The sequence below is a fragment of the Episyrphus balteatus genome, chromosome 2 (assembly GCF_945859705.1).
Source record: "Episyrphus balteatus chromosome 2, idEpiBalt1.1, whole genome shotgun sequence".
In the NCBI taxonomy this organism is placed as follows: Eukaryota; Metazoa; Arthropoda; class Insecta; order Diptera; family Syrphidae; genus Episyrphus; species Episyrphus balteatus.
In genome coordinates, this window is record NC_079135.1 from 79,690,643 (window position 1) to 79,714,003 (window position 23,361).

Below are 23,361 nucleotides of genomic sequence, written 5' to 3' on the forward strand. Positions count from 1 at the left end.
TTTTAGTCAATCGTTGTTGTTGGAAACGTAGTTTTTGTTTTATTGTTAAAAAAAAAAAACAAATATTAACTCATGCATTTTAATGCCCGGTGTGCATTAAATTTTAATGTATGTATAATGTAATAAATAAAATTTTTTTTTTATTAATTTTTTAAAGTTTTATTTTCTTTTGGCGCGATAATGTTTTTTCTGTTGTTTTTTTTTTTTTAAGTTTGTGATTATAGTCCAGAGGATTTATTGGTTAATTTTATGTATTAAAATAGAGACATTTATTGTTTTATTCAAAATATTATTTTTATTTTCCTTCATTAAATTATAATTTAATTAAAGATAATTATCTTTGAATGCCCTGGAATCTAAAATAACATAAACAAAACAAAGAGGGAGAAAAACTTTTCCCAAAAAGGGCCCTTAACAGGACATCCGCTTAAACAAATAACATATTATTAGTTTTAAAAATTGGTATCGAGTAAAATTTCACCTAGTTAGTACAGCGTACCTAAAGACAATTAAAATTAGAAATATTGTCCATTTTGTATTATTTCCGTTGCATTACATATGTATATAGTCCGCATAGTTTACTTTATTGTGGCAGAAAAATATGCTTTTGTATTATGCATTTTAAATATGCTAAATTTCTGTTGTCACTATCTTCTAAGAAGTGGTCAATTCTTTTGCAGCCAATAAATGGAAATTTTTGATAACACAGAACCACGATTGTCCTAATTTCAAGGTAACCAACCACATCCATCTCCTATAAATGGGTCGTTTGTGATATAAAGATTGATTCAATCTCGGTAAAATCACAATTGGACCTCTTGCAATGAAAGAGTAGCAGTTCTACCGGACACTTTCAGAGAAACTAACGTACTTTGAAAAATTAGACTTATTCCTTCAAAGAAAGAAGGAACGTATACGTGAAATAGAAATTTCTTTTTTTAAGTACTAGCTTTAGATTAAAGCTTAGCAGTGATTTTAACAACTAAATATTTGTGTATTGTAAATTGTGTATATCTGATGGAAGTCTTTTCACTGTACGATTAGAATTTGGAATCGTTTATGCTCTTTTTCAAAAACTTTTTAGCTTATTTGAATGTTTTGGCGCCGATAACCTTTTTCAGCTTGGTTCAATTGAAATAATCAGCCATATCGGGAGTTTCACGTGAAAGGCTTTCCAAGCGGAATATTTTTGATCGCTCGTAATTTTTAAAGGTATGGTGAGTTTCACCCGAAGGGAATTTACATATTCCGCTAAATTAGTTTCTTGTTCTACACCAACATTTAAGTGAGAGAAGAGCTGTCGACTACCCCGTATATTACTTGAAAACAAACTTGTTCACGTGAAACTCACTTTTTTCATACATTTTTATTTGTTTTTTTTTTTTTAGTTTCTGAATGCTTCACGCAAGCACTTTTTTAACTTTAAACCAATTGTTTTTTAATTCATATTTTTTTTTATAATTTCACGTTTGTAGGAAAATAAACACTTCAAATTTTTTTCTAGGTAAGGTTTTATGAAAAGTATCGACATCGAAAATTTAACAATTCTTGATTTTCAAGATCAACAACACCTTTGTTAAGATTATTGCAAAAAAAAAAAAATTAAATGTTCTTATTTTTTTTTTTCATTTAAACGTGCACTTAGAAAAAAATTTATGTTTAACTTTACTTTTCAGGATTTTATTTTTAAGATAAAAAAGTGCCTTTTATAAGGAATTCAGGGCTGTTTTAACTTAGGGTCTTTATCGTAAAGTTGTTCAAAAATTGGTGTTTATTTTTAAACCCGATGAACATTTTTGAGCAACGAAAAAAAAAAAACAATAACTAACCCATGGCTTGTAATAATTTGAGAATGGCACTAAATTTTTTTTTAGGCTTTGTTTTTATCTAATCTAATTTTGTCTTTTTCTACTTAAGAAATTGATTGTAAGTACCAATTTTAAAAACTAATCATCAGTTGCTAGGCGTGTTTATATAAAAATATAAAAAAAATGAATTTAAGAAGCTTAACTTAAAAAAATTTATTAATTTTATGTGTTTGTTTTAAACTAATAAAAATTATTAGTTAAAAAAATTTGTTTTTAACTTAGAAAATCGGAAGCCAATTTATTTAAAATTGTTTTTATGTATTGATTATTTAAAAGTAAATTTTAAAAACTAACGCCTCTGACATTTTTCTATTTACATTAACTTTTATTTATTTAAAATTTTATTTTTAAGTTTATTTTTTATGGGGAGTGTGTTCGTTAGTTTTGAATTAAGATATCGCGAGTGTTTAAACTAGCTCTAATTTTATGTTTTATTTTTTGTTTTGTTGTTGTTTTAATATAATACAATAAATATAGTTATTATTACTATTCTATATTCGCTTCGTCACGTTCTGCTCTAAAAGCTCTAGATTCTATTACAAAACTATATTTTGCGCTTAAGTTTACAACGTTTTATTTATTTTTTTTTTTTGTTTTTTTCTTTGGTTTTTGTTTCTTATTTTTTTTATTTCTTAGCAAAAATAATATCCTACTCTCTCTTAAACATTTTGTTCACCTTCTTGGTCTTCATCGTGCTCATTCAATAGTGGACTGTCATCACCCAAACGATTTGGTGGCAATCCGGTGCCAGGTGTGGTTGGGGCAGATCGAGATATCCACCCCTTACGACCACGCCCACGACTTAGGAAACTTGTCCCACTAACTGGACTCTTCATCGAACATCGGCCATTCGAACCACTACTTGACATCATTGGGATGTACATTGCTTTGTTCGGCTTCGAAGAAAAGAATTTCTTCCTACTCTGCTGCAGCGTCGATGGACGTTTTGAGATTGGATAAGAAGTAACCTGTGATGCGCCGGATGATGACAAAGACGAAGAAGCACCACAATAGTCGGCAACAAGCTGTTGTTGTGGCGGCTGCTGAGGCGCACCTGCTGCGCCTCCAGCATGTGGAATGTGAATTGTTAAGGCATTTTCATCTAAACTAGCACCCATTTGTAATTGACGAATCTGATCGAGAATCTCTTTAACTTCATCGGTTGGACTCGTGGCTTGGGGTGGGGACGTTGGTGTTCCAATATTAGCTAAACTACTCACAGCCGAGCACGTTGTCGAGGTAACATAACTCCGCAATCCGTCCTCGAATTTTTTGGCCAATTCAATGGCTACCGGGGATTCGGCATTATTGAAATTTGCCACCGAAGGCATCTGCTGTTGTTTTTGTAGAATTTGACAGCAGGTTTCAAGACTGCGACGTAACATATTGAGATCACGGTATTCACGTTCGCCATCTCGAGCAACAGGAACTGTAATTGAGATTCCACCTATTGAACCACAGGAATTGTATATGGGACTGCTGTGCTCTACAAATTGATTGGGATTTGTGCTGGCCCTATGAAGTGGAGTTGGACTGGAACTTTGATTGATCGTCGTTGTTGTTTGTGCTTGGTGTTGTAGTTGCTGTTGTGAAGGAGTTGTAGCAAAACTATTGCCAACGTCGGGTGTTCGGCCGCCGATGCCAGCGCTACAGCTATTATTCACAAATATATCGCTTAAGCTACTGTTACTATTCGTAATGTAATGGAAGTGTTGATCACTCTGGGAGGTTATAAATCCACCTCCACCTCCCCCACCTGGAGTGCCATCACCACCATTATTACCGCCGCCGGTACCACAACCCCCAATGCTATTTGGTCGATCTGCATGGGAGTTAGTGTGCCGGAAGTTAACGCTTTCCGAAGAGCGCATTTGATTGGACTGTTGTAAGTGATGGTGTACCGTAACGCCATTTCCATCGATAGCCGATTCCATAATTTGCTGACCATTTTGGCAAGTTGGGGTGCCTGCACTTTGTTGCAAACAACGAAGCTGATGACTAGCATTCTCAGTGGAACAAACTACCTGTGAAGCTGACCGAGGGATCATAAAGTGCTGCTGGAAGTGCGAGCTTATACCGATCTCAGGGCTGGCAGCACGGGAATATGGCGGTGGTACTAGGGTATTGGCTTCGTTTGCATTGCAAATGAAACTGGAACTTAGTGAGTCTACGGTACTTGTCCCGGAAAGTGAACCAGCTGGTCTTACTATGTAGTTTCTAAAATATTGTACCATAAGATAGCTAGCACCATTTTTGCCATTATCACTGTTGCAGGTAAAAACTAATGGATAGAGGTCAGGCTTTGATGTCACCTATATTATTGAATTATTTAGAAAATATTGAAAATCAATGAAAAATAAATCTGAGTAAAAATAATAAAGAAAATATGTAGTTACCTCTGTGTAAGGGGGTGGAGGGTGGTGAAAAGAACTGCATCGGCTGTACTGGGGTGGAGCATAGCACGAGCCAGCTGAATCACCTTCTGATTGTACGTGGTGGTCTGTAAAACCCCATCCACAGAGCGTTCTTCGCTTCTTCCATAGCGAATATGCACATAATAGTGCTAAGAGTATTGCTACAACAACACACCTGAAAGGAAAAAAATACATTTAAGTCTCAAGACGTTTTTAAAGTCAAAATAAATTATAAGAAAAATACTTTTAATACAGTAAAATAAGGAGAAAAAAGGGGTAAATCTCGGAATGAATGTTATGTCGTTTTCTATTGGCTCTCCGGAAGCGTCCGGAATCATTCAGAAGTCTTCTGAAACCATTTTATTGGCATGAAAATGACAGCTAGAACGATTCTGAGAAGAGAAATTCTCTTCTCGATTTCAAATCAGAATCCATTCAAGAAGTACTAATACATGAATATTGAAATGCCAAAAAAAAAACTCAATCAGTGTGTTTTTTTTTTATTCAAGAATTAATTGTTTTCTGAAATTAAAATTAATTAAAAAAAAGAAATAGTTGCATTAAAGCGACGGAATTATTTATAATCATCATCTTCTTCGTCGTGGACCTCATAATTATTATTTTTCAACATTAATCCATGTCATTCGTTTGCCAGAAAAAAAATTAATTCAAATTTTTGACATATAAAATTTTACACAAACGCAAAAAAAAAACAGAATTGAGTGGAAGCGATTCAAACCGTTTTATTGGATTTCAGAACGAGTGAATCCTCGAGTGAAACCAATCGAAAACGACATTAGTAGACATTTTTTTTGTTCAATATCTTCCTTTTGCCATTCTATAACATATCTCAAAAGTCTAGAAATATCTCATGTCCGCTTGTCGCGATTTCAAGGTCAAATCGCAAAATGGAGATTTTCAAAATTAGCAAAAATAGGCTATGGTATTATATACACATATGATACATGATTTCAAGGTATTTTTTAATGCTGATTCCAAAAAATCTAAAATTAAGACAATCTGACGTCTCTGGAAAAAGTTATACCTGTTTTTCATCTGTCAACTCATATTATTATAACAGTTGCAAACTTGCTGCCGAAAAACCCTTAAAAGTTATGGTAGATGAACCAAATTTTGCATGAAGATTTTAGAATCCATCATTATTAAAAATCAAAACAATCCCTTACAAAGAATACATATATATACCTACGAAATAATGGTATTTTTTGATGGAGGGGCAAATTTTAGGATATGCACTAAAGAAGATTCTTGTTCATCTTAGGAATAAGTGCAAATAGGATAATTTTTTCATTTTAATCTTTGTTTGGATATTCTTTAACTACCCTCAAAAATCTAAAAAAATCTCATGTCCGCAAGTCCTAATTTTCTTGGTTTGAAAATAAAGTGCAGATTTAAAAAAATTGGAAAACTACATTTTAGATATTTGTGTCAGATCAACATGAATAAGGTGCATTACTTTTCAGGGATGGTCAGGTTGACTTGTTTGTGAGTTTTGTTGGAATTAGTGTTAAAAAATACCTTGAAATAATGTCGCTTATGTTGGTATACATATAAAAATTTAAACTTTTCTTATTAATTTTTTAAAATCTGCACCTTATTTTCAAACCAAGAAAATTAGGACAAATTTTACCCCTCCATCAAAAAATACCATTATATCGTAGGTATATATATTTTTTGTAAGGGATTGTTTTGATTTTTAATAATGATGGATTCTAAAATCTTCATGCAAAATTTGGTTCATCTACCATAACTTTTAAGGAATCAGCATTAAAAAATACCTTGAAATCATGTATCATATGTATACTACCATAGCTTATTTTTGCTAATTTTGAAAATCTCCATTTCGCGATATGACCTTGAAATCGCGACAAGCGGACATGAGATTTTTCTAGACTTTTGAGATATGTTATAGAATGGCAAATGGAAGATATTGAGCAACAAAAATTTCTACTAACATTCATTCCGAGGTTAAACCCTTATTTAACTGGATTATTTATAAGTTCTTCTTATTACATTCGAATAAATAAGGACAAATATAATTTTAGATAATTTTGAAATTTGATAAGGCTTTGGAAGTTGGTGTAATTGTTCACAATATAACGTCACTACAATAGAAGACGTCACTAAAATAGAATACTACGTCAGTACTTTACGGATTTACCACCCTATTTTACATATTTTTGTAATCTAACTTTTTTTCTTTAAACTCTTTTATTGGACATTCAACTTAAGCACAAGTTCAACAGCACAAGCTCTGATACAAGTTCATATAATAAAAGTAAGTTAAGTATATCACCAGGATGTGAGTCACCGGAAATAATTCAGAATTTATTCGTCCTTATTGGGAAAGTTTTCTTTTGAAAGTTCTGTGCACTCAATTAAATACAAAAGAGAGCCTTGATGACATCTAATAATAAAATAACTTGATCCAAATGGGGTAGAGGTTATCTTTTCTATATATTTTCCCAGCATGCCTCAACGAATATAATATTATGTCATATCTTTTATAAAGTTATGAATGAGGAAATAAAGGTATATACTTATGAATGCTTGTGTAGATATAAGTTAAATTTTTATTATTGTATTTTTTTTGTTCTTTGTACCATCTAATGTTTGTTTTTATTTGTTTGTTTTGGCTTTTATTTGTATGTAGTTTAATATTTTGAACAATAACAGATTTTTTTTAAAGATAAATGATGTTGGGTGTAGAAGGAAGATTATTCACGCAGTTTTAAATATTCTTAAAGCGTTTAAGTAAGTACAGTCAAAGTAGAAATAAATTGGGAAGCCACTTTAAGCAGTTTGACTTAAGAAATGTGAAGTTATCACTGCCTTGATGAGAATAGTATTTTTACTTGCAAGATAGGTGCTATAGGACAAGTTTAGGATTCGAAAAAAAAAATCGAACTCGTGATATATTTTGTTTATTTTAAAGTTTTTTTTTTGTATTTTAAATTTATAAATTAAGTAATGCTAAAGCTAAGATTCTACACTTAAAATTAATTTTAAAATAAAGTTACTTTAATCAATAGTTTTATGGAAATTAACGAGTGAGTCAGATAAAGAAAGTAGTTTTTCTATTTTTCAATTTTATCAAAAAGTAGAAGGCATATAGGAACATATGATTTTCATGACTTGATAAGAAATCAATTAAGGCAGTTTACTTTGTCAATCAATTTCGTATTGAATACCACAGACTTTGTGAAAATTGTATTCAATGTGATTTTTAAACGTTTTTTTTTGTGTTTGAAATCGTTTTTTTTTTTTTCAAAAACAATTGATTAAAAAAACTTTATTTTAAAATTAATTTTAATTAATTGTAAAATCTTAGCTTTTGAAAAAGGTATCAATCATAGCTGTAAGTGTTGTTTTTTAATAATTTTTTTTATTTTAGGTATTTTTTTTTTAGAAAATTTCCCCTCCCGCCAAAACGGGGGGAGATAGATCCCCCCTCCCATAGTCAACAATGATTGTATTTAACCCCTCTAAAAAATCTCATTATCAATTCTTGGTTCTTAAATTATCGTACTTTCCCCTCAAATGTTTCTGTTTTACTTGAGTAAAATTAAAAATGCGAAAAAAAAGATAGATTCAAATAGCCATACTTAGGTTAATGTTCAATGAAAAAATTTATTGAGCACAGCATTTTGAAGGAAATTTAATCTTCTTTTTTTCCATTAGAGCAATGTTTATGCCTATCTCAACCCAAAAGAAATATACAACTAAAAAAGTAAAAAACACAAAAAATCGAAATTTTTGATATTTTTTTCATGATTGTTTTGACTGTTTTGGTATGGAATTCTTTTTTTTTTTCAATTTTTAAAAAACATTATTCTAATAGGAAATTTAATTCTCTACAAAAAGTTATATGTGCAATATATCAAAATTTTGATATATTGAAAAAACCAAAAAGGGAGCTTTTGCACCCCTATCTTCAATTTCCACCTTCTCATTTATTAGCACTCCACGGTTTTATCTTCTCTTATAACCCATTGAACGATTCCTGCAATAAAAACCCGTGAAAGTCTTAGTTCCTTTCTAAATGATATAATCAATAGCCTAAAAACAGTCTGCGTGAGAAGGACTCTATATCCTGTCGCTATGGTCAACTTGAGTGTAGGTACTTCTTCACTGAGGGAAAAAACGCAACGTTAAATGTAATATGCTCAACTTTGATTTAATGTAAAAAAAAAATAACATAAAACATACTTAAATTAAAATTTAAGCAACGTAAGAAAATTTTAAATCTTTTGTCGGACTTTAGCTTTTGTTGCATTTTATCACCCTTATTTCCTGCAGTGAAATAACAATGAAAAAATCACTTTAGACCAACGATGTTCTACTTTGATTTTAAAATTATCGTCTTCAACGCAAAATTATTCCGGAAAATATTTTTTTTTTTTTCCTCAGTGTTAGGAAAATGATAATTTGAATACTTTCTTACAACATTTCAAAATATAGTTAGTCTAAGCTCTACGTAAATGGATTCGGTTATTTTACTAAAGAGATAATTCCACTTTTTATGTAAAATTTAGTAGATCACGCCGCCGCACAGTGGTAAAAATGATCCATCTAGGTAGACATTTGGTTGAAATTTGAATGCAATTAAGAGACAAACTGGACTTTTCACAGTTATAAGGAATGATTGACAACTATGAAACCACCCAATTTATTTCATTTGAGAAAATTTCTCCAGCTTAACAGAGCAGTCTTTTCAAAGCAAAAGATGATTCCAGGACTTTGCACATAATGCAACTTTTTTTAAGATTACGTGTTTTAGCTCTGTTTGTTTTCAACCGAGTTTATTTTTTTTGAGAATTGTCAACAGTTGTCAGCACTATATGTGTATATGCAACACTTAAAGAATGTTTTGTTAACAATACCCAATAAACACTGGAGAACCATTTGATAGAATTAAGAGTCTATACAATTTTTGAAGTTCTGTAACTTTTTTTGCCCACCTTTGCCCACCTTCCGGTTTTCGTTGTCCGGACGAGTAATTCATATAGATTACACAACGGTAATATTTGAAGCCATACACAACCATAAGCGTGCTATATTGGAAATTTTCTTTGAAAATTTAATTTTTACGGAATGATTTAATTAAAATCTGAAGAGAACAAACCGCTCAAGAAAAGGATTTTGATGTTCGCAACTATGTGAATGAACAGATTATTTTTAAAAGTTTTGATAATGAGAACTTTTCAGTTTTTTGAGAAATGGGTTATATGACTTTTAAGCCCAAAGAAGAAAAAAAAAAATTCAGACCAGTTTTATGCTGTGGTTCCCCATGAGTGTGATTTAAATTTTAGTGACACAAGTAACGGCGCATGAGCTCAAATGGATTTAGGTTATTCAAAAATATGTAGTTTTGATCATAATTATTAAGAAGAATTAGAAATACATAACTTTTGGTATATAACCTAATTTTTCTCAAATCAATATTGCTTACAAGCATTCAAAATGATTTCAAAAAGCACGATTTTGACTTTACTTCGACATTGAAAATAAAACTACAGATTCGTCAATTTTTAACCAATTTAATATTTTTTTTATCTATTAAGAAATATAGGTACCTACATATATTTTATGGTTAATGATAAAAATCGAAAGCCAGTTGAAGTTGGATTGTGTGCACAATAGGTGTCAGAAATCAATTAAAATTAAATGAAAAAAGAAAATCCGATTAAAATAGATTTTTCGAACAATTTTGTTAATTTTTTATCGAAAACTATTCGAAACTATTTCAGCTGATATCGAAGCAGAAGTAAAGTAAAGAGTTTACTGGCAGCAATAGTTTTTTTTTTATTAGTTATAACTTCGAAAATAAATAAAATCAATAAGATAATTTTCAAACACATGTTTCAATTCTATTTCGAGTAAATGTGAAATGTAGAAACTAGCTAATAATTATTTAAATCTGCAGAAAATAATCCTCTACAGTTAATAAACATATACTCAGTACTTGTAGTAGATAATTTACAATTTTAATGCAGTTTATGAGTAATGTCCACCTAAAAAGTCCCTTTTTACCAGTCTGCGCCGCCGGACAAAATCAAAACTTCTAGGACTCGTGTAAATTGAATATTTTTGATCGTCACTTAAGATGTTGGCTTCGAAATGTATACCATGTGGTTTTTTTAGCCTTTAATTTAGCCTCACCTCGTTGTGATGTGGCTGTTAATGTGGTCCTTTAATCATTTTTGAGTAACAAAGGTTGAGATTTTTTTTAAATACACCGGACTGAAACAGATTGCATACATTTTCAATAAGTTAAGCTAAATTTTATTAATAACGTTTAAATAGTTCCACGCACATTGACAAATGACAAATCAATTTGTATCTCAAACGCTTTTGTGGGTAACGGTTTCTACAATTTCTTTCTCATTTAGGAAAGTATTCAGTTACCTAGATTTTCTGTTAACAATATTTTGTCATAGGGACAAGTCATTTTGAAAATTCTTGGATGACTGCCGGCATAATTTTTTGGAGAGGCCTTGGAGTTCTATTTTTTTTTTTAACAACATCTTACAATAATTTTCATATTTTCAATAAAGTTTAAGAACAGCACAAGTGGTGTTAACTTGTACCTTTCTGACTTAACATTTCTTTAAGCTTTAACATTTTAAATTTGTTTTTTTTTTTTTATGGGCATATCAAGGGACATTAAATCTTTACATTATTAAGAAGGTGATCGATTTGCTATTAAACAGTTTTTTTCGTTTTATCAAAACTAAAATTTTGTCCTTGTACTGCTCCTTCACTCAGCCAATCATTTTAATTCAAAAAATTAAGTTTTAGTTGGTTAATGTGAAGAGTAATAATAAGTCAGTAAAGTTTTTCAAAAAATTAGAAATGAGTAAATCTACCACTAACTGATGGCTTTTAATAGAAATTGTAGAAAAAAAATTAAAGGTGTTTGTATACAATTTTTGACACAAAATAAAAGAACTATACATCATTTTCAAGTGAAATTTTTGATGACAAAAACTGAATTTAAAATATTGTTCTGTTAACTGAAAATATTTATTTTTTTTTTTGTATGGGAATATATTCTCAACAAATATATATTCTCAACAAATTCAAATTTTAGATTCTTTAAGTCTAGAAAACTGAATGTGTTAATTTAAATTTAAAAAATATAGGCGGATTTTTTTTTGAATAATTTTATTTTATAAAATTTAAAATTTGAACGGTTTTGGAAAGTTTTTAAAAGATATAATTCATTAAACTCTTTTTATTCATAAAACCAATTAAATTTGTATGTATTACGTAGGTACAATACTTTTATTGCAAAAAAATTAATGTGTGTTGGATTGAATAGGTTTCTTGAAAACTGTTCATTAAATTAACTAAATGTAACTTAAAGAATGGGCTATAAGAAAAATAGTAGGTAACTGTAAAGTGTTTTTCATTGTGGTCAAATATTTTGTAAGAAAATTCCAGCTATTCCCACTTAGTTTTTTTTTTTTTAACAAATCCTTCCAAACTTTTAAGATCATTTAATGTATTTGATCTTATACAAAAGTCTTATAACGACTAAATTTAAAATTAAAAATTAGTCTCAAGCATTAAAAAGTTTTAGTAAATAATAAATTTAAAAAAAAACAATAAACAAAGCTGGTGTTGATTACAATAAAATTCAGCTGTTAATTTTTTATTTGGGACATGGATCAGATCCTTTTAGAATAGTGGAAAATCGGTTTTGTTTATAATTAATTTTATTTTTAAATCATCGATATTATATAGAAACAAGAAAAAAGCTTTTTATTTAAAAAATAAAAAAAAAAATAAAATACAAATGCATAAAAGCAGTTCAATTGAAAAATTTAAAATCATATTTTACTTAGAATCAACTTTAAATAATTTAATCCCAATGTTCACTAAAATCACACTTTTTTGTTTGGAAACCCAACATTTGTACTGTTCTTCACAGCTCTTAGCTCAAAAATTTTCTACCATTTAAAAACTATTCAACTTAGCTCAATACTTAATACGCCTTCAATAAAACACCGTTTTGCACCAATTCTTCTAACACAACCGTTTTATTAGGTTCACTTTTTGTTAAGTGATTTTTTAATTTATAAAAAATAAAATAAAAGTAAATTTATCTCACACAAGAAAATACAATAAATTTTTACTTCTTCAAATAAACATCAATTAACGTCTGTTTCAACGTTGTGTATCTACTATCCTCCATAACAGCGCGACAATTTACAACTAACAGATGTATATTCTCAATTCTCATGAAACCTTCCGGTTCCGTTCGCAATGGAGTGTCTTCAAAAAAGAAAAAAAATCTACCTATCCCCTTCATTAGTCGCATTTACCTAATACAACCTAATACAAAGGAATATAAAGAATACCATCACTAAATAAGGTCAGAAATCAATTTTGCCAATGAAAACATGCACCAAGATGCAGCTATATTTTGACTCGATATGGTAACCTTGCTGAGACCACTTTTGATGATCACTATCTGGACTAAGTATTACGGAACGAAATACACTACTACCTCTTATATAGTAGAGGGATAGCTACAGTTTAGGTTTTGAACTATAAATGATAATATAGGGGATGCTCGGCATATAGTACACAGTTTACCTATATTTATGTGTCTTGTCATGATGTATAAAGAACCACTGGAGTTTTTCTGCTGTTTCATCAATATAAGGCCAAGTACACCACAACACACTGGATTTATCGATCTTTAGGTTATAATGTCAGGCAGGACTTGAATGTGAAAGGGAGCACGTGTTCGCTACAAGAAAATATTTACCGCTATACACTCCTTTTCATCAGTTACAGTTACGACAACGACTAGAGCTATAATAGGAAAGGGAAATCAATACAGAAATGTAATCCATTTTACTGTCGTCCTTTATATTCTTTTGCGCTGTTTTTTTTTTTTTTTAGTACCGGGAGACTAATAAACAGATTGACATAAAGATGGATGGAACTCGAGCCATAGTCGAATTAAAATGATGGCTTTGGGGTGGAGTGTCGTTTGCACAAAATACGAGGTCACAATGTTCATCATCATCACTACATACATATCGAACGACATAGCGTCGTCGTTGTCGGTCGTCGCCGCCGTTTAACAACAAAAGAAAATGGAAGCTGCGTGTACGATCCGATTAGATTAGTTAAAATATATATAAATTGGTTGAGCTAATTTATTTTTTTATGACGAATTCTTTCGTCTTAGGAGATAATTAAAAATAAATTAGATGCATAAGGCGATTGCATTTAGTAGAGATGTCCTTGCTTTAAGTTTTGATATTTTCTTATCCTTTTATAAGTCGATGTTTTTTGTCAATAAATTGTATACCTATAAATGGAAATGATTTCATGCCGTTTTTTAAATTTTAAAATGAAAATCCGAAGGACAATAATTCAACCTCCATAGAAGGTAATCATGCAGTTTCAGTGCCAATTATTCTCAGGCGATTGTTATGAGCCTGTTGCTGGCTAGTCAGGGTCAGTTTAAATATCCTTGGTGAACTTTTTCTAGGTATTCAAAGGATTAAAAAAAAAACCTACAAAAATTAATTAAAATTCAAACTTGAGTTTTTCAATGTTAACACATCGTGACTTGTCGACCAATTTAGCATTCAGTACAGAAAAAGTAAACCTATAAATTAAACGAACGAGATATGCCACTAAGACTAACCATTTAATTTATTAAAAGCACTTTTTAAATGGTGAAGGTCCGTCAGTTCAGTTTATAGTTTAATCTATAAAATTTTTTTAAGTTTACATTTAACTATTTTCGTTTGAAAAATATATAAATTATATATTTTTAGTCCACCATAGCCAATATGACGCTTTTGACTTTCTTTGTGATAACTCAAACACGTATTCAATTCTTCGTAAGGAATAGTCGCCCAGTAACTCTAGATTCTGACTCACAGTTTTTCCATGAAACTCCATGCAAATTTTCGACGGGATTCAATATCTAACATTCTTAACGATTCTATGTTTTTACACACTGATGAAAATGACAGTTTATTTCGTGCCTACAAAGTGTAATTAAACAACGGTTAAATTACTTTCATATGAGTTAACCATAAACAGATGGTTTTATTTGCAATGTAGGTACAAAACAATGTCCTTCCCAAGAATACATTTTTTATTAAATGAAACTTTATTTTGTCACTTTCACTAGTTGGAAGGTATAATACCCTTGAGATCTATAGGCAAAATTTTATTTTGACACGAAACTTTTGTATAGTAGATTAAGCATTGGTTGAAACGTTTAAAATTTTTTAATCCTGTATTTCCGTTTTTATTTCTCTAAATTCGGATTTATATTAACCAGAAATATACGAGTTCATGCATAAAGTATCCAATAATGGAATGATATACAAACTAAATGTTTATTTATGTAGACTGTCTCTTTACAGGCCATTGGAAAAGTTTTTGATTAAGATCTTGATATTTCTTCCTAGTCTAGATACAGCCTACTAAAAATTTTGAAGGTCACTAGGGCGTATGCGTAACTTTTTTTTTTATTTCAAAAATAAAAAAATCCAAAAATAAAATTTGAACTACATATTTCACCTTGGCACGTCCACTTATAACCATAAAGAAACCAATTTAAATTTGTTTTTTTAAGAATAAACCCTGGTTTACAGCTAAAATGAACAAACATTAAAATCAATTAAAATGGACACGTTTTTGTGATATGATTTTTCAAAGTTTTTCCAAGCATACTTATAATTCGGACTCTATCTCTAAAAAAAAGATTCGAAATTTTGTATCGTTATAAAAATGGTCATATATTTATAACTTATTCATAGATTTTAAAGAAAAGTGTTTTATAATCTTTGTCAGAAATAAGACTACAAATATAAAAATTTAAGCTACGAGAATTCAAAAGATTTTCAATTTTTCTTTGAAAAATGGATTTTATAAATGGTCTAAGCCAAAGATGGCGAACCAATGGCACGCGTGCCATTGGTGGCACACCATAAAATATTTCCGGCACGCCACCAGTTTAGTAATTCAATTGCCATTTGAGCGACATTCAACGATTTTTCCAGTAAAATTTGTCTTGAGATTTTGTAAAACTGTAAAAATCTCTTCTTCTCAGAAGAAGATACTCACGTTCTGAAGAACGGATTGAATTTACATGAAAAACCAGACCAAGTAAAATTAACTGAACAGTTTCTTATCGGTAGGTAATTAGGTTTTCACAAGTTAAAGAATTATCGGAAATGCTAGGTCTACTAAGGACCCTGATACGACATCCTTCGATAAACTTAACATGTCTAAATTTTACTGGTAGGAAATTGAAGAAATTGAAATGTAGCTGAACGAATTTGTCCGATATTGACTCAAAAATTAGTCGAAACGAGGAAATAGTTGGAATCAATCAAACTAGAGAGGTTGGAGGGCAATACGCCCAAAAACAATTAGACCGAGAGCCGACAGCATATTTTGGCAGTTTTGATATAACCGAAATTTGAGTGTGCACATATCTAGATATGCACCACAGTATGTCAACGGAACAAGTCTGGCAGTGATCTTTTTCAGCTTTCCCTTGCCAGACGCATCCAAAGTGCAGCAAAAAATCAATTTTTGGCGTTTTGGTATAACCGAATAAATGATACACCAAAAAATCATAAAAAATCCCCTGATTTCGAATCTGTGGGTACCGCAAGTTTCTTTTTCAGCTTTCCCCCCGCCAGACCGCTTTAAAGCATTTTTAAGTGCATTTTTCTTATAAAAAACCTAATTACTTATTTTCTGTTAGGTATAACCGTATGATGGTAACAAATTAATATTCTATGTCTATTCCAGGTCTAGAAAATATAATTTTTAGCCAGCTATTTTTCAGCCTTCCCTCTGCCAGACGCATCCAAAGTGCAGTCAAAAATCAACTTTTGGCGTTTTTCTAGGTATTACCCCAATAAATGATACACCAAAAAATCATAAAAAATCCCCTGTTTTCAAAAATGTGGGTACCAGAAGTTTTTTGTAGCTTTCGCCCCGCCAGACCGCTTTGAAGCATTTTGAAATGCATTTTTCTAATTAAAAACCTAATAGCCTATTTTCTGTTGGGTATAACCGTATGATGGTAACAAATTAAAATTCTATGTCTATTCCTGGTTTAGAAAATATAAGTTTAAGCCAGATATTTTTCAGCCTTCCCTCTGCCAGACGCCCTTAAAGGTTTCCCAAATAGGTTTTTCCATAGAAAAAACACCTAGTTTCTGTTTTTTTCTTATAAAATTGAAATAATATTTTTTTGTTTAGAGTAACCATATGATGGCCAAATATTAACTTTCTCTGCCTTTTACTGATTTAGAAAATGTAAGTTTAAGCCAGTTTTGTTTCAGCCTACCCTCTGCCAGACGCCCGAAAAGGTATTTCAATAGTACGGGAAAGTTAGATTTTGCTATATGGGGCATGAGGGTCTGGGAAAAAATCCGAAATGCATTTTGACTTCAGGGCTCGAAAGGCATAAAGACACGAGTCGTAAACCAAATTTTGTTCAATCGCACTTAGAGTCATTTGGCCGCCATTTTTGTTTAATACAAATTTTAGTTTTTCACATAACTCGCGTATTTTTGAACCTACAAAAAAAAAACAATGTATGACAAACTTGAAATAATTTACATTTTCTAAATCAGTAAAAGGCAGAGAAAGTTAATATTTGGCCATCATATGGTTACTATAAACAAAAAAATATTATTTCAATTTTATAAGAAAAAAACAGAAACTAGGTGTTTTTTCTATGGAAAAACCTATTTGGGAAACCTTTAAGGGCGTCTGGCTTAAACTTATATTTTCTAAACCAGGAATAGACATAGAATTTTAATTTGTTACCATCATACGGTTATACCCAACAGAAAATAAGCTATTAGGTTTTTAATTAGAAAAATGCATTTCAAAATGCTTCAAAGCGGTCTGGCGGGGCGAAAGCTAAAAAAAAACTTCTGGTACCCACATTTTTAAAAACAGGGGATTTTTTATGATTTTTTGGTGTATCATTTATTGGGGTAATACCTAGTAAAACGCCAAAAGTTGATTTTTGACTGCACTTTGGATGCGTCTGGCAGAGGGAAGACTGAAAAAAAGCTGGCTAAAAATTGTATTTCCTAGACCTGGAATATTCATAGAATATTAATTTGTTACCATCATACGGTTATACCTAACAGAAAATAAGTAATCAAGGTTTTTATTAGAAAAATGCACTTAAAAATGCTTTAAAGCGGTCTGGCGGGGGGAAAGCCGAAAAAGAAACTTGCGGTACCCACATTTTTGAAATCAGGGGATTTTTTATGATTTTTTGGTGTATCATTTTTTGGGGTAATACCTAGAAAAACGCCAAAAGTTGATTTTTGACTGCACTTTGGATGCGTCTGGCAGAGGGAAGGCTGAAAAATAGCTGGCTAAAAATTATATTTTCTAGACCTGGAATAGACATAGAATATTAATTTGTTACCATCATACGGTTATACCTAACAGAAAATAAGTAATTAGGTTTTTTATAAGAAAAATGCACTTAAAAATGCTTTAAAGCGGTCTGGCGGGGGGAAAGCTGAAAAAGAAACTTGCGGTACCCACAGATTCGAAATCAGGGGATTTTTTATGATTTTTTGGTGTATCATTTATTCGGTTATACCAAAACGCCAAAAAATTGATTTTTTGCTGCACTTTGGATGCGTCTGGCAAGGGAAAGCTGAAAAAGATCACTGCCAGACTTGTTCCGTTGACATACTGTGGTGCATATCTAGATATGTGCACACTCGAATTTCGGTTATATCAAAACTGCCAAAATATGCTGCCGGCTCTTAGACTAAATTTTTGTAGTTTTTTTTTTCGAAAACAAATAACGCTATAAAGAAATAATAATTTTGTAAATCTCCCACTTTTTGCAAAAAGTGGCCATTTAGTTATACCTTTAATCTGAAATTTTGTTTTTCTTTATTAAAACGAACTACAATAATATAATCTGTTATTTTCAAATTTAAATTAATAGGTGTGTTTACAAATAAAACGCTGCGTAGTTTAAAATTAATTATTTTTGCTTCTAGTGGTCACAAAAAAAAACTAGATCAAAACTGTATGGCACGCTAAAGGCAGCTCTAATAAGTATTTTTTTTTTAAATGGCACGAGGCTCTTAAAAGGTTCGCCATCCCTGGTCTAAGCTATTTTAACAAAACTGCATTTTTAGTTTTTCTCAAAAAATTTGGATAATGGAAATACGGCGTTGCCATTTTTTGCAAGAGCTGACATTTTACTTATTTACATAATATTTCGTTGAATGGTAGACAAATTTTATTTAAACTTTAAAAATAATATTTCTTATCATTCTTAATGATTCTTGTATTAAAATGAATTAAAATTGAAAACAAAATTCAAAAAAAAATATATTTTTTGAACATAATTTTTTTTTCTTACTAACCAAATCGATGAATTTCCAGCGGTTAACTAATATTTATGTACTTTGGACGATAAGAGCAAGCACAGCGATCCAGTCGTGCATTTCATTTCTATTATTCAGCAAATTACTCATGGTCACTAGGGCGTATGCGTACTTTTTTTTACATAAGAAATGAAAATGATTTTGTTGTCTTCAAATGTAAACAAAACACTCTTATTATACTTTGCAATCTACCAATTATTACAAATATTTATCAGAAAAAAAACGAACTTCAATTTATTTTTTAGGAAAAAAGGCCTGAGAATTGTATAGATTGAATTAATTGATGTAAATTCCAGCACAAATATGGCTTATTTGAGGCTTTAAAACTGTTTTTTAATTTGCTAAAATGATCTATTTATCAAATTTATTAAAAGATGAACCTATTTATTGTAACATCATTTTACTCCCACAACATAAGAAGTAAGTGAACTTTGACTGACTATAATTTCAAGTTAAATCAAACCGCAAGTGGTTTCGGTGATTCGGTGTGTTGTAAAATGAAAACCCAACCAACAATCTTTTTCAAGATTGCGGTTTAGCCATAGAGCTATCCGGATTGTCCCAACAAATAGTGATTTTTAATGTAGGTAGGTAGTTTAGGTACCCAAAAATATTCAATGAACAAAATTTTGGCCAGCATGCGATTTCCTTGACTTAATTGGCTTGACTACTTTGTTTGTATTTCAAAAATTTTTGATTTGAACGGATTCTTCAACGTATAAAAGAATATCACATAAAATATTGACAATTTTATCTTTTTTTATTCTGCACAAACTATGGTCAAATAAATTGTAATACCTGCATACATTTGTTCAAGTAATATGTCAATTACAAGAAAAAAAACATCATATCGGGCTTTTTGTGTAATTTCTCAAGGTTGTCGGGTGAAAATTTTTAGCACATTCAGATTTTAGATTTTAAACATTCAGATTCATGTTCAACACACCAACAAATAAAGAGTAGCTACTCAATTAAACTCATGGTCTTCCTCTTCAGAAACAAGATTACCGGACCGTAAGAAACAGTTGAATTTTATTAATAAACAGTGGCGTGGTATACCTAGTTTCATTAATTTATTAGGTTTGGAAGTTTTTTAGTTTTAATAGGTAGCATTGCGAAATAAAAAATTTCGAAACAAATTTTGCAAAATAAATAAATAGAATTTCAATTACAACACACTCTTAAGTGTTGAATTTCTCTTTTCAAGAATTCAATAGAAAAAAAAAACATAAATTAGCGCATTCATTTCAGAAATAGATAAAAGGTTTATATCTTTTATTCTCAAAAAGGAAAACACTCTCCATCACCGTCGACATCGTTTCTATAAAATATCCTTTATATCCTTTGAGCAACACTTCTGATTAAACCCGCATTTAAAATAGCTCTACACACCTTTTTTTCCCTCAAACATAGGTACCTATTTTATTTTTTCCAAAAAGATACCTTTCATCATCAGACAATGAGTGGGAGGTGTATTTAGAAATAAACCATTAGTTGGTAATACCTATACAGTTTTCTTTTTTTTTTTCATTCTAAGCATCAATTATTTACAAAATTTCTTTGATCTTTTTTCTCCTCTTTCCAACTCATCAAAATCTCTTTTGAATAAAAATACAAAATATAATTTAAATGTCAGTTGTTCCAATTAGTGTCACATTTCGCAAATAAGACAATATACCTTTTATAACTTTAACTACAAACTTTCTCAACTTGAAAACTTAGATATTTCAATGACAAAAAAAGTTTGATTTGTCATTTGATAACCAACTCTAATTTGTAGGTCCATGCAAAAGTGATTAACTATACAACAGAACGGTGGTGGTCCTGCCTGCCTGCCATTCTTGCCTGCCTAACACGAGTTTTCAACTTTTTCTTGCCACAAAAACAGACACAGAATCAATAAAATTAAATTGAATCCACCCACATTTGACCCGCTTTTTCACCTCTCTCTCTCTTTTATTCTGTCTCTCTCTCAACCTCATCATACTCATCTGCAATTCACTTATAACAAAGATGAAAATAAACATCTCTATAGAATAGAGGCATAGTATTTTTAAAGCTCCCTCTTTTCCTTTATAAGAAAAGGTATAAAGAGATATACATTATACAACAACTCATCAAACTTTAGCACATAAAACAACACAACTCTTAAGCACGTTCTTTAACGTGTATATCTCGTTAAAGACCATGTCAGATACAGGAGGTATAGAAAAGGTAGGTATAGGTTAGGTTTTTCGGTTAAGTTTTATAGGTTAGGTCAAAACTTACCAAAAATACCAATGACTTATGAAAAATAAATTAAGAACATGATCTGTGGCCGGGGGCAATTGTCTAGGTCCGCTCTGATAAGGGGGACAACATCCTTGAGTACAACACTCCCTTGGCAATGAGCATATATGTCCGCCTTCGCAGAAACGTGCAGCTACCTGTAATTGATTTTCAAAATAATCCAAATATATATATAAAAGTATGTATTTTTGTAAAATAGTATTCTAATATAATGTATATATATATGTATGTAAGCACAGTCAAAAAGGATTAAAAAAATATTAACAACCTATAATTGTATTCTTTTATTTTTTTTTAGTAGAAACGTGATCACATGCAAACAATTGGTGCAAATTATAGATAAAAAAGAGAACGTTGTAGTATCTCTCTCTTTGGACCTTTCGTAATGCACACATCCCAGATAATCGTCATTGTTTTGTCAAATTTTATTTAATTTTTTTCTTATTTAGTATTTTTTTTTCAAAACTTTTTTTTTTTTAATTTTTAAAAAACTTTTCTTTTTTTTTTATAAGTCCATCACACTTTCTTTCACACACACGTCTATATAAGGATTTATTCTATTTATATATATATATATAATATGTATGTAGGTATATTATAAAAAGCCAAAAAGCAGCAACATAAGAAAGTATCTTAAGGCAAATAGTAGTGGTAGTGATAGTGATAGTTGAAAACTGCAAACACTCATAATTGGATTATCTATAATTTTCAAAGTTTAGTATTTTTTTGTTTGTATTTGTATTTGGTATTTTTTTCATATTTTTGGTTTTGGTATCCAAAATCGATTGGCGCACCCTTAAAAAGTACTGAATACTCTTATTTGAGAATTTATTTATTATCGTGGTGGCACTCATCTATATCTATATACGCACTACTTCCGTTCTTTTTTTTTCGAATTACAAAAAAACACTCATGGAATTATTATCGCAAAATTTATAGAGAAGATGAGAATTATGGCACGGTGATGCTGGTGTTGTTGTAGTATAGTAGTTTTGGTGGTCGTTGTCGCTATCGTGTCGTCGTCAACGGCCAGCATCCTTTCGCACGGACATACGAAGGAACATAAACCGAAGCGATTTGGAACGGTCAAGCGGAAGCAATTGTGCACAAAACGAAAACGAACACACAGAGCACCACACGACACAGCACAAACAGAAACACAAACCGAACAGAACAGAGCACAGATTACATTGACGCGGAAGAACAAGGACACAACAATAACAAGGATATTGCATGCTTTTTGCACATCACACATGCAAAGAATACAAAAAAAAAAAGACACAAATAAAAAAGGATAAAAGGAAGAAAGTATTAAAGTGCTCCACATCACTCTCTCCACTCTGTTGGCTAATGGCGCTGCTGGTGCAGTGTCTTCTGTTTTATGTACGATTATAGGCAAAAGCATGCACATTTAAACATGTGTGTATGTGTGTATATGTGTATGTATGTATATTTAGTAAGTCACTCACGCTAGTCGGTGAAGAGAAGAGAACGGATCCGACAAATAGCAAGGTTGCAATCAAGTACCCAGTATGAAACATTTTTTGCTATTATTTTGTAGAATGTCCTTGCAAAGACAATGCAATTTTTGCATTGTTGTCTCTCCAGTTTCTGGTATGGTACACTGCTCCTTATACTGGCTCCTCCTGTCCTGCTATTCGGTTTCGGATGGTTGATGGTTGATGTGCCTCTTCCTCTGCTACTGCCACTGCTGTTGCTAATTAATTGGTTTGAATCTCCTCTGGGGTATGAACTATATGTGCTGGGTTCTTAATAATTTATCTATGAAATCTATCTATCTATCTACACTAACACTCGCTGTGGCTCTTCTTCCTTTTTTTGGGTGTAAATTTTTTCTTTCGTTTTTTTCTTGTATTTGTTTTGCTCTTCATGAGAGCAACATTTTTGTACCTACACTGTAGAACATGTTAGAAATTGCTTTTTCGTCGTATGTAGTACAAAGGATTTCATTTTATTGAATTTTTTTTGCTTTGATTTCTTCCTTTTTACTGGACTTGTTTTTTTTTTTCTTTCTTTCTTTTATATGACAAAGCAATATGAAAAAATTATCACATCACAGAAACACAGAATTGATTACAACAACAAGGATTATTATTTGCTTTTAAATAGATATAGAATAAAAAAAAAACACTTATGTTATAATTATGTGGACATAATATGGACAACATGTAGAGGAATCATTTAAGGAATTTTTTTTCTTCGCTTCTTTGAATATACAAAAAAAAAACACACAAGAATTTTCGGAAAGGCAAACACTTAGAATCTCATGAAAACATAGAAAAGCAGAAAAGCACTGGTAACTTCTCTCAG

General features: G+C 30.9%; 1 protein-coding gene across 3 annotated transcripts; it reads right to left on the bottom strand.

The window, feature by feature from the left end:
• Window positions 1-1,076: 1,076 nt before the first annotated feature.
• Window positions 1,077-23,361, bottom strand: LOC129912563 (uncharacterized). 3 transcript variants are annotated; one of them, XM_055990859.1, is made up of 4 exons: window positions 22,500-23,361; window positions 21,010-21,167; window positions 4,265-4,457; window positions 1,077-4,180 (listed from the first exon to the last, which is right to left on the bottom strand). In XM_055990859.1, the coding sequence occupies exons 1-4, from the start codon at window positions 22,569-22,571 to the stop codon at window positions 2,528-2,530; spliced, it is 2,076 nt and encodes a 691-aa protein (XP_055846834.1). In that variant the 5' UTR covers window positions 22,572-23,361; the 3' UTR covers window positions 1,077-2,527. The 3 variants fall into 3 exon arrangements, with proteins under 3 accessions (XP_055846834.1, XP_055846836.1, XP_055846835.1); XM_055990861.1 differs by lacking the exon at window positions 22,500-23,361 and adding an exon at window positions 21,408-22,032; XM_055990860.1 differs by lacking the exons at window positions 21,010-21,167; window positions 22,500-23,361 and adding an exon at window positions 12,445-14,592.

Bases quoted from the DNA above. Each gene is read 5' to 3' on its own strand.
- LOC129912563 (XM_055990859.1), bottom strand. From the start codon at position 22,571: ATGTTTCATACTGGGTACTTGATTGCAACCTTGCTATTTGTCGGATCC. The intron at 21,168-22,499 runs GTGAGTGACTTA...AATCAATTACAG, and splicing joins TCTTCTCTTCACCGACTAGC to GTAGCTGCACGTTTCTGCGA. The intron at 4,181-4,264 runs GTAACTACATAT...TCAATAATATAG, and splicing joins CTCCACCCCCTTACACAGAG to GTGACATCAAAGCCTGACCT.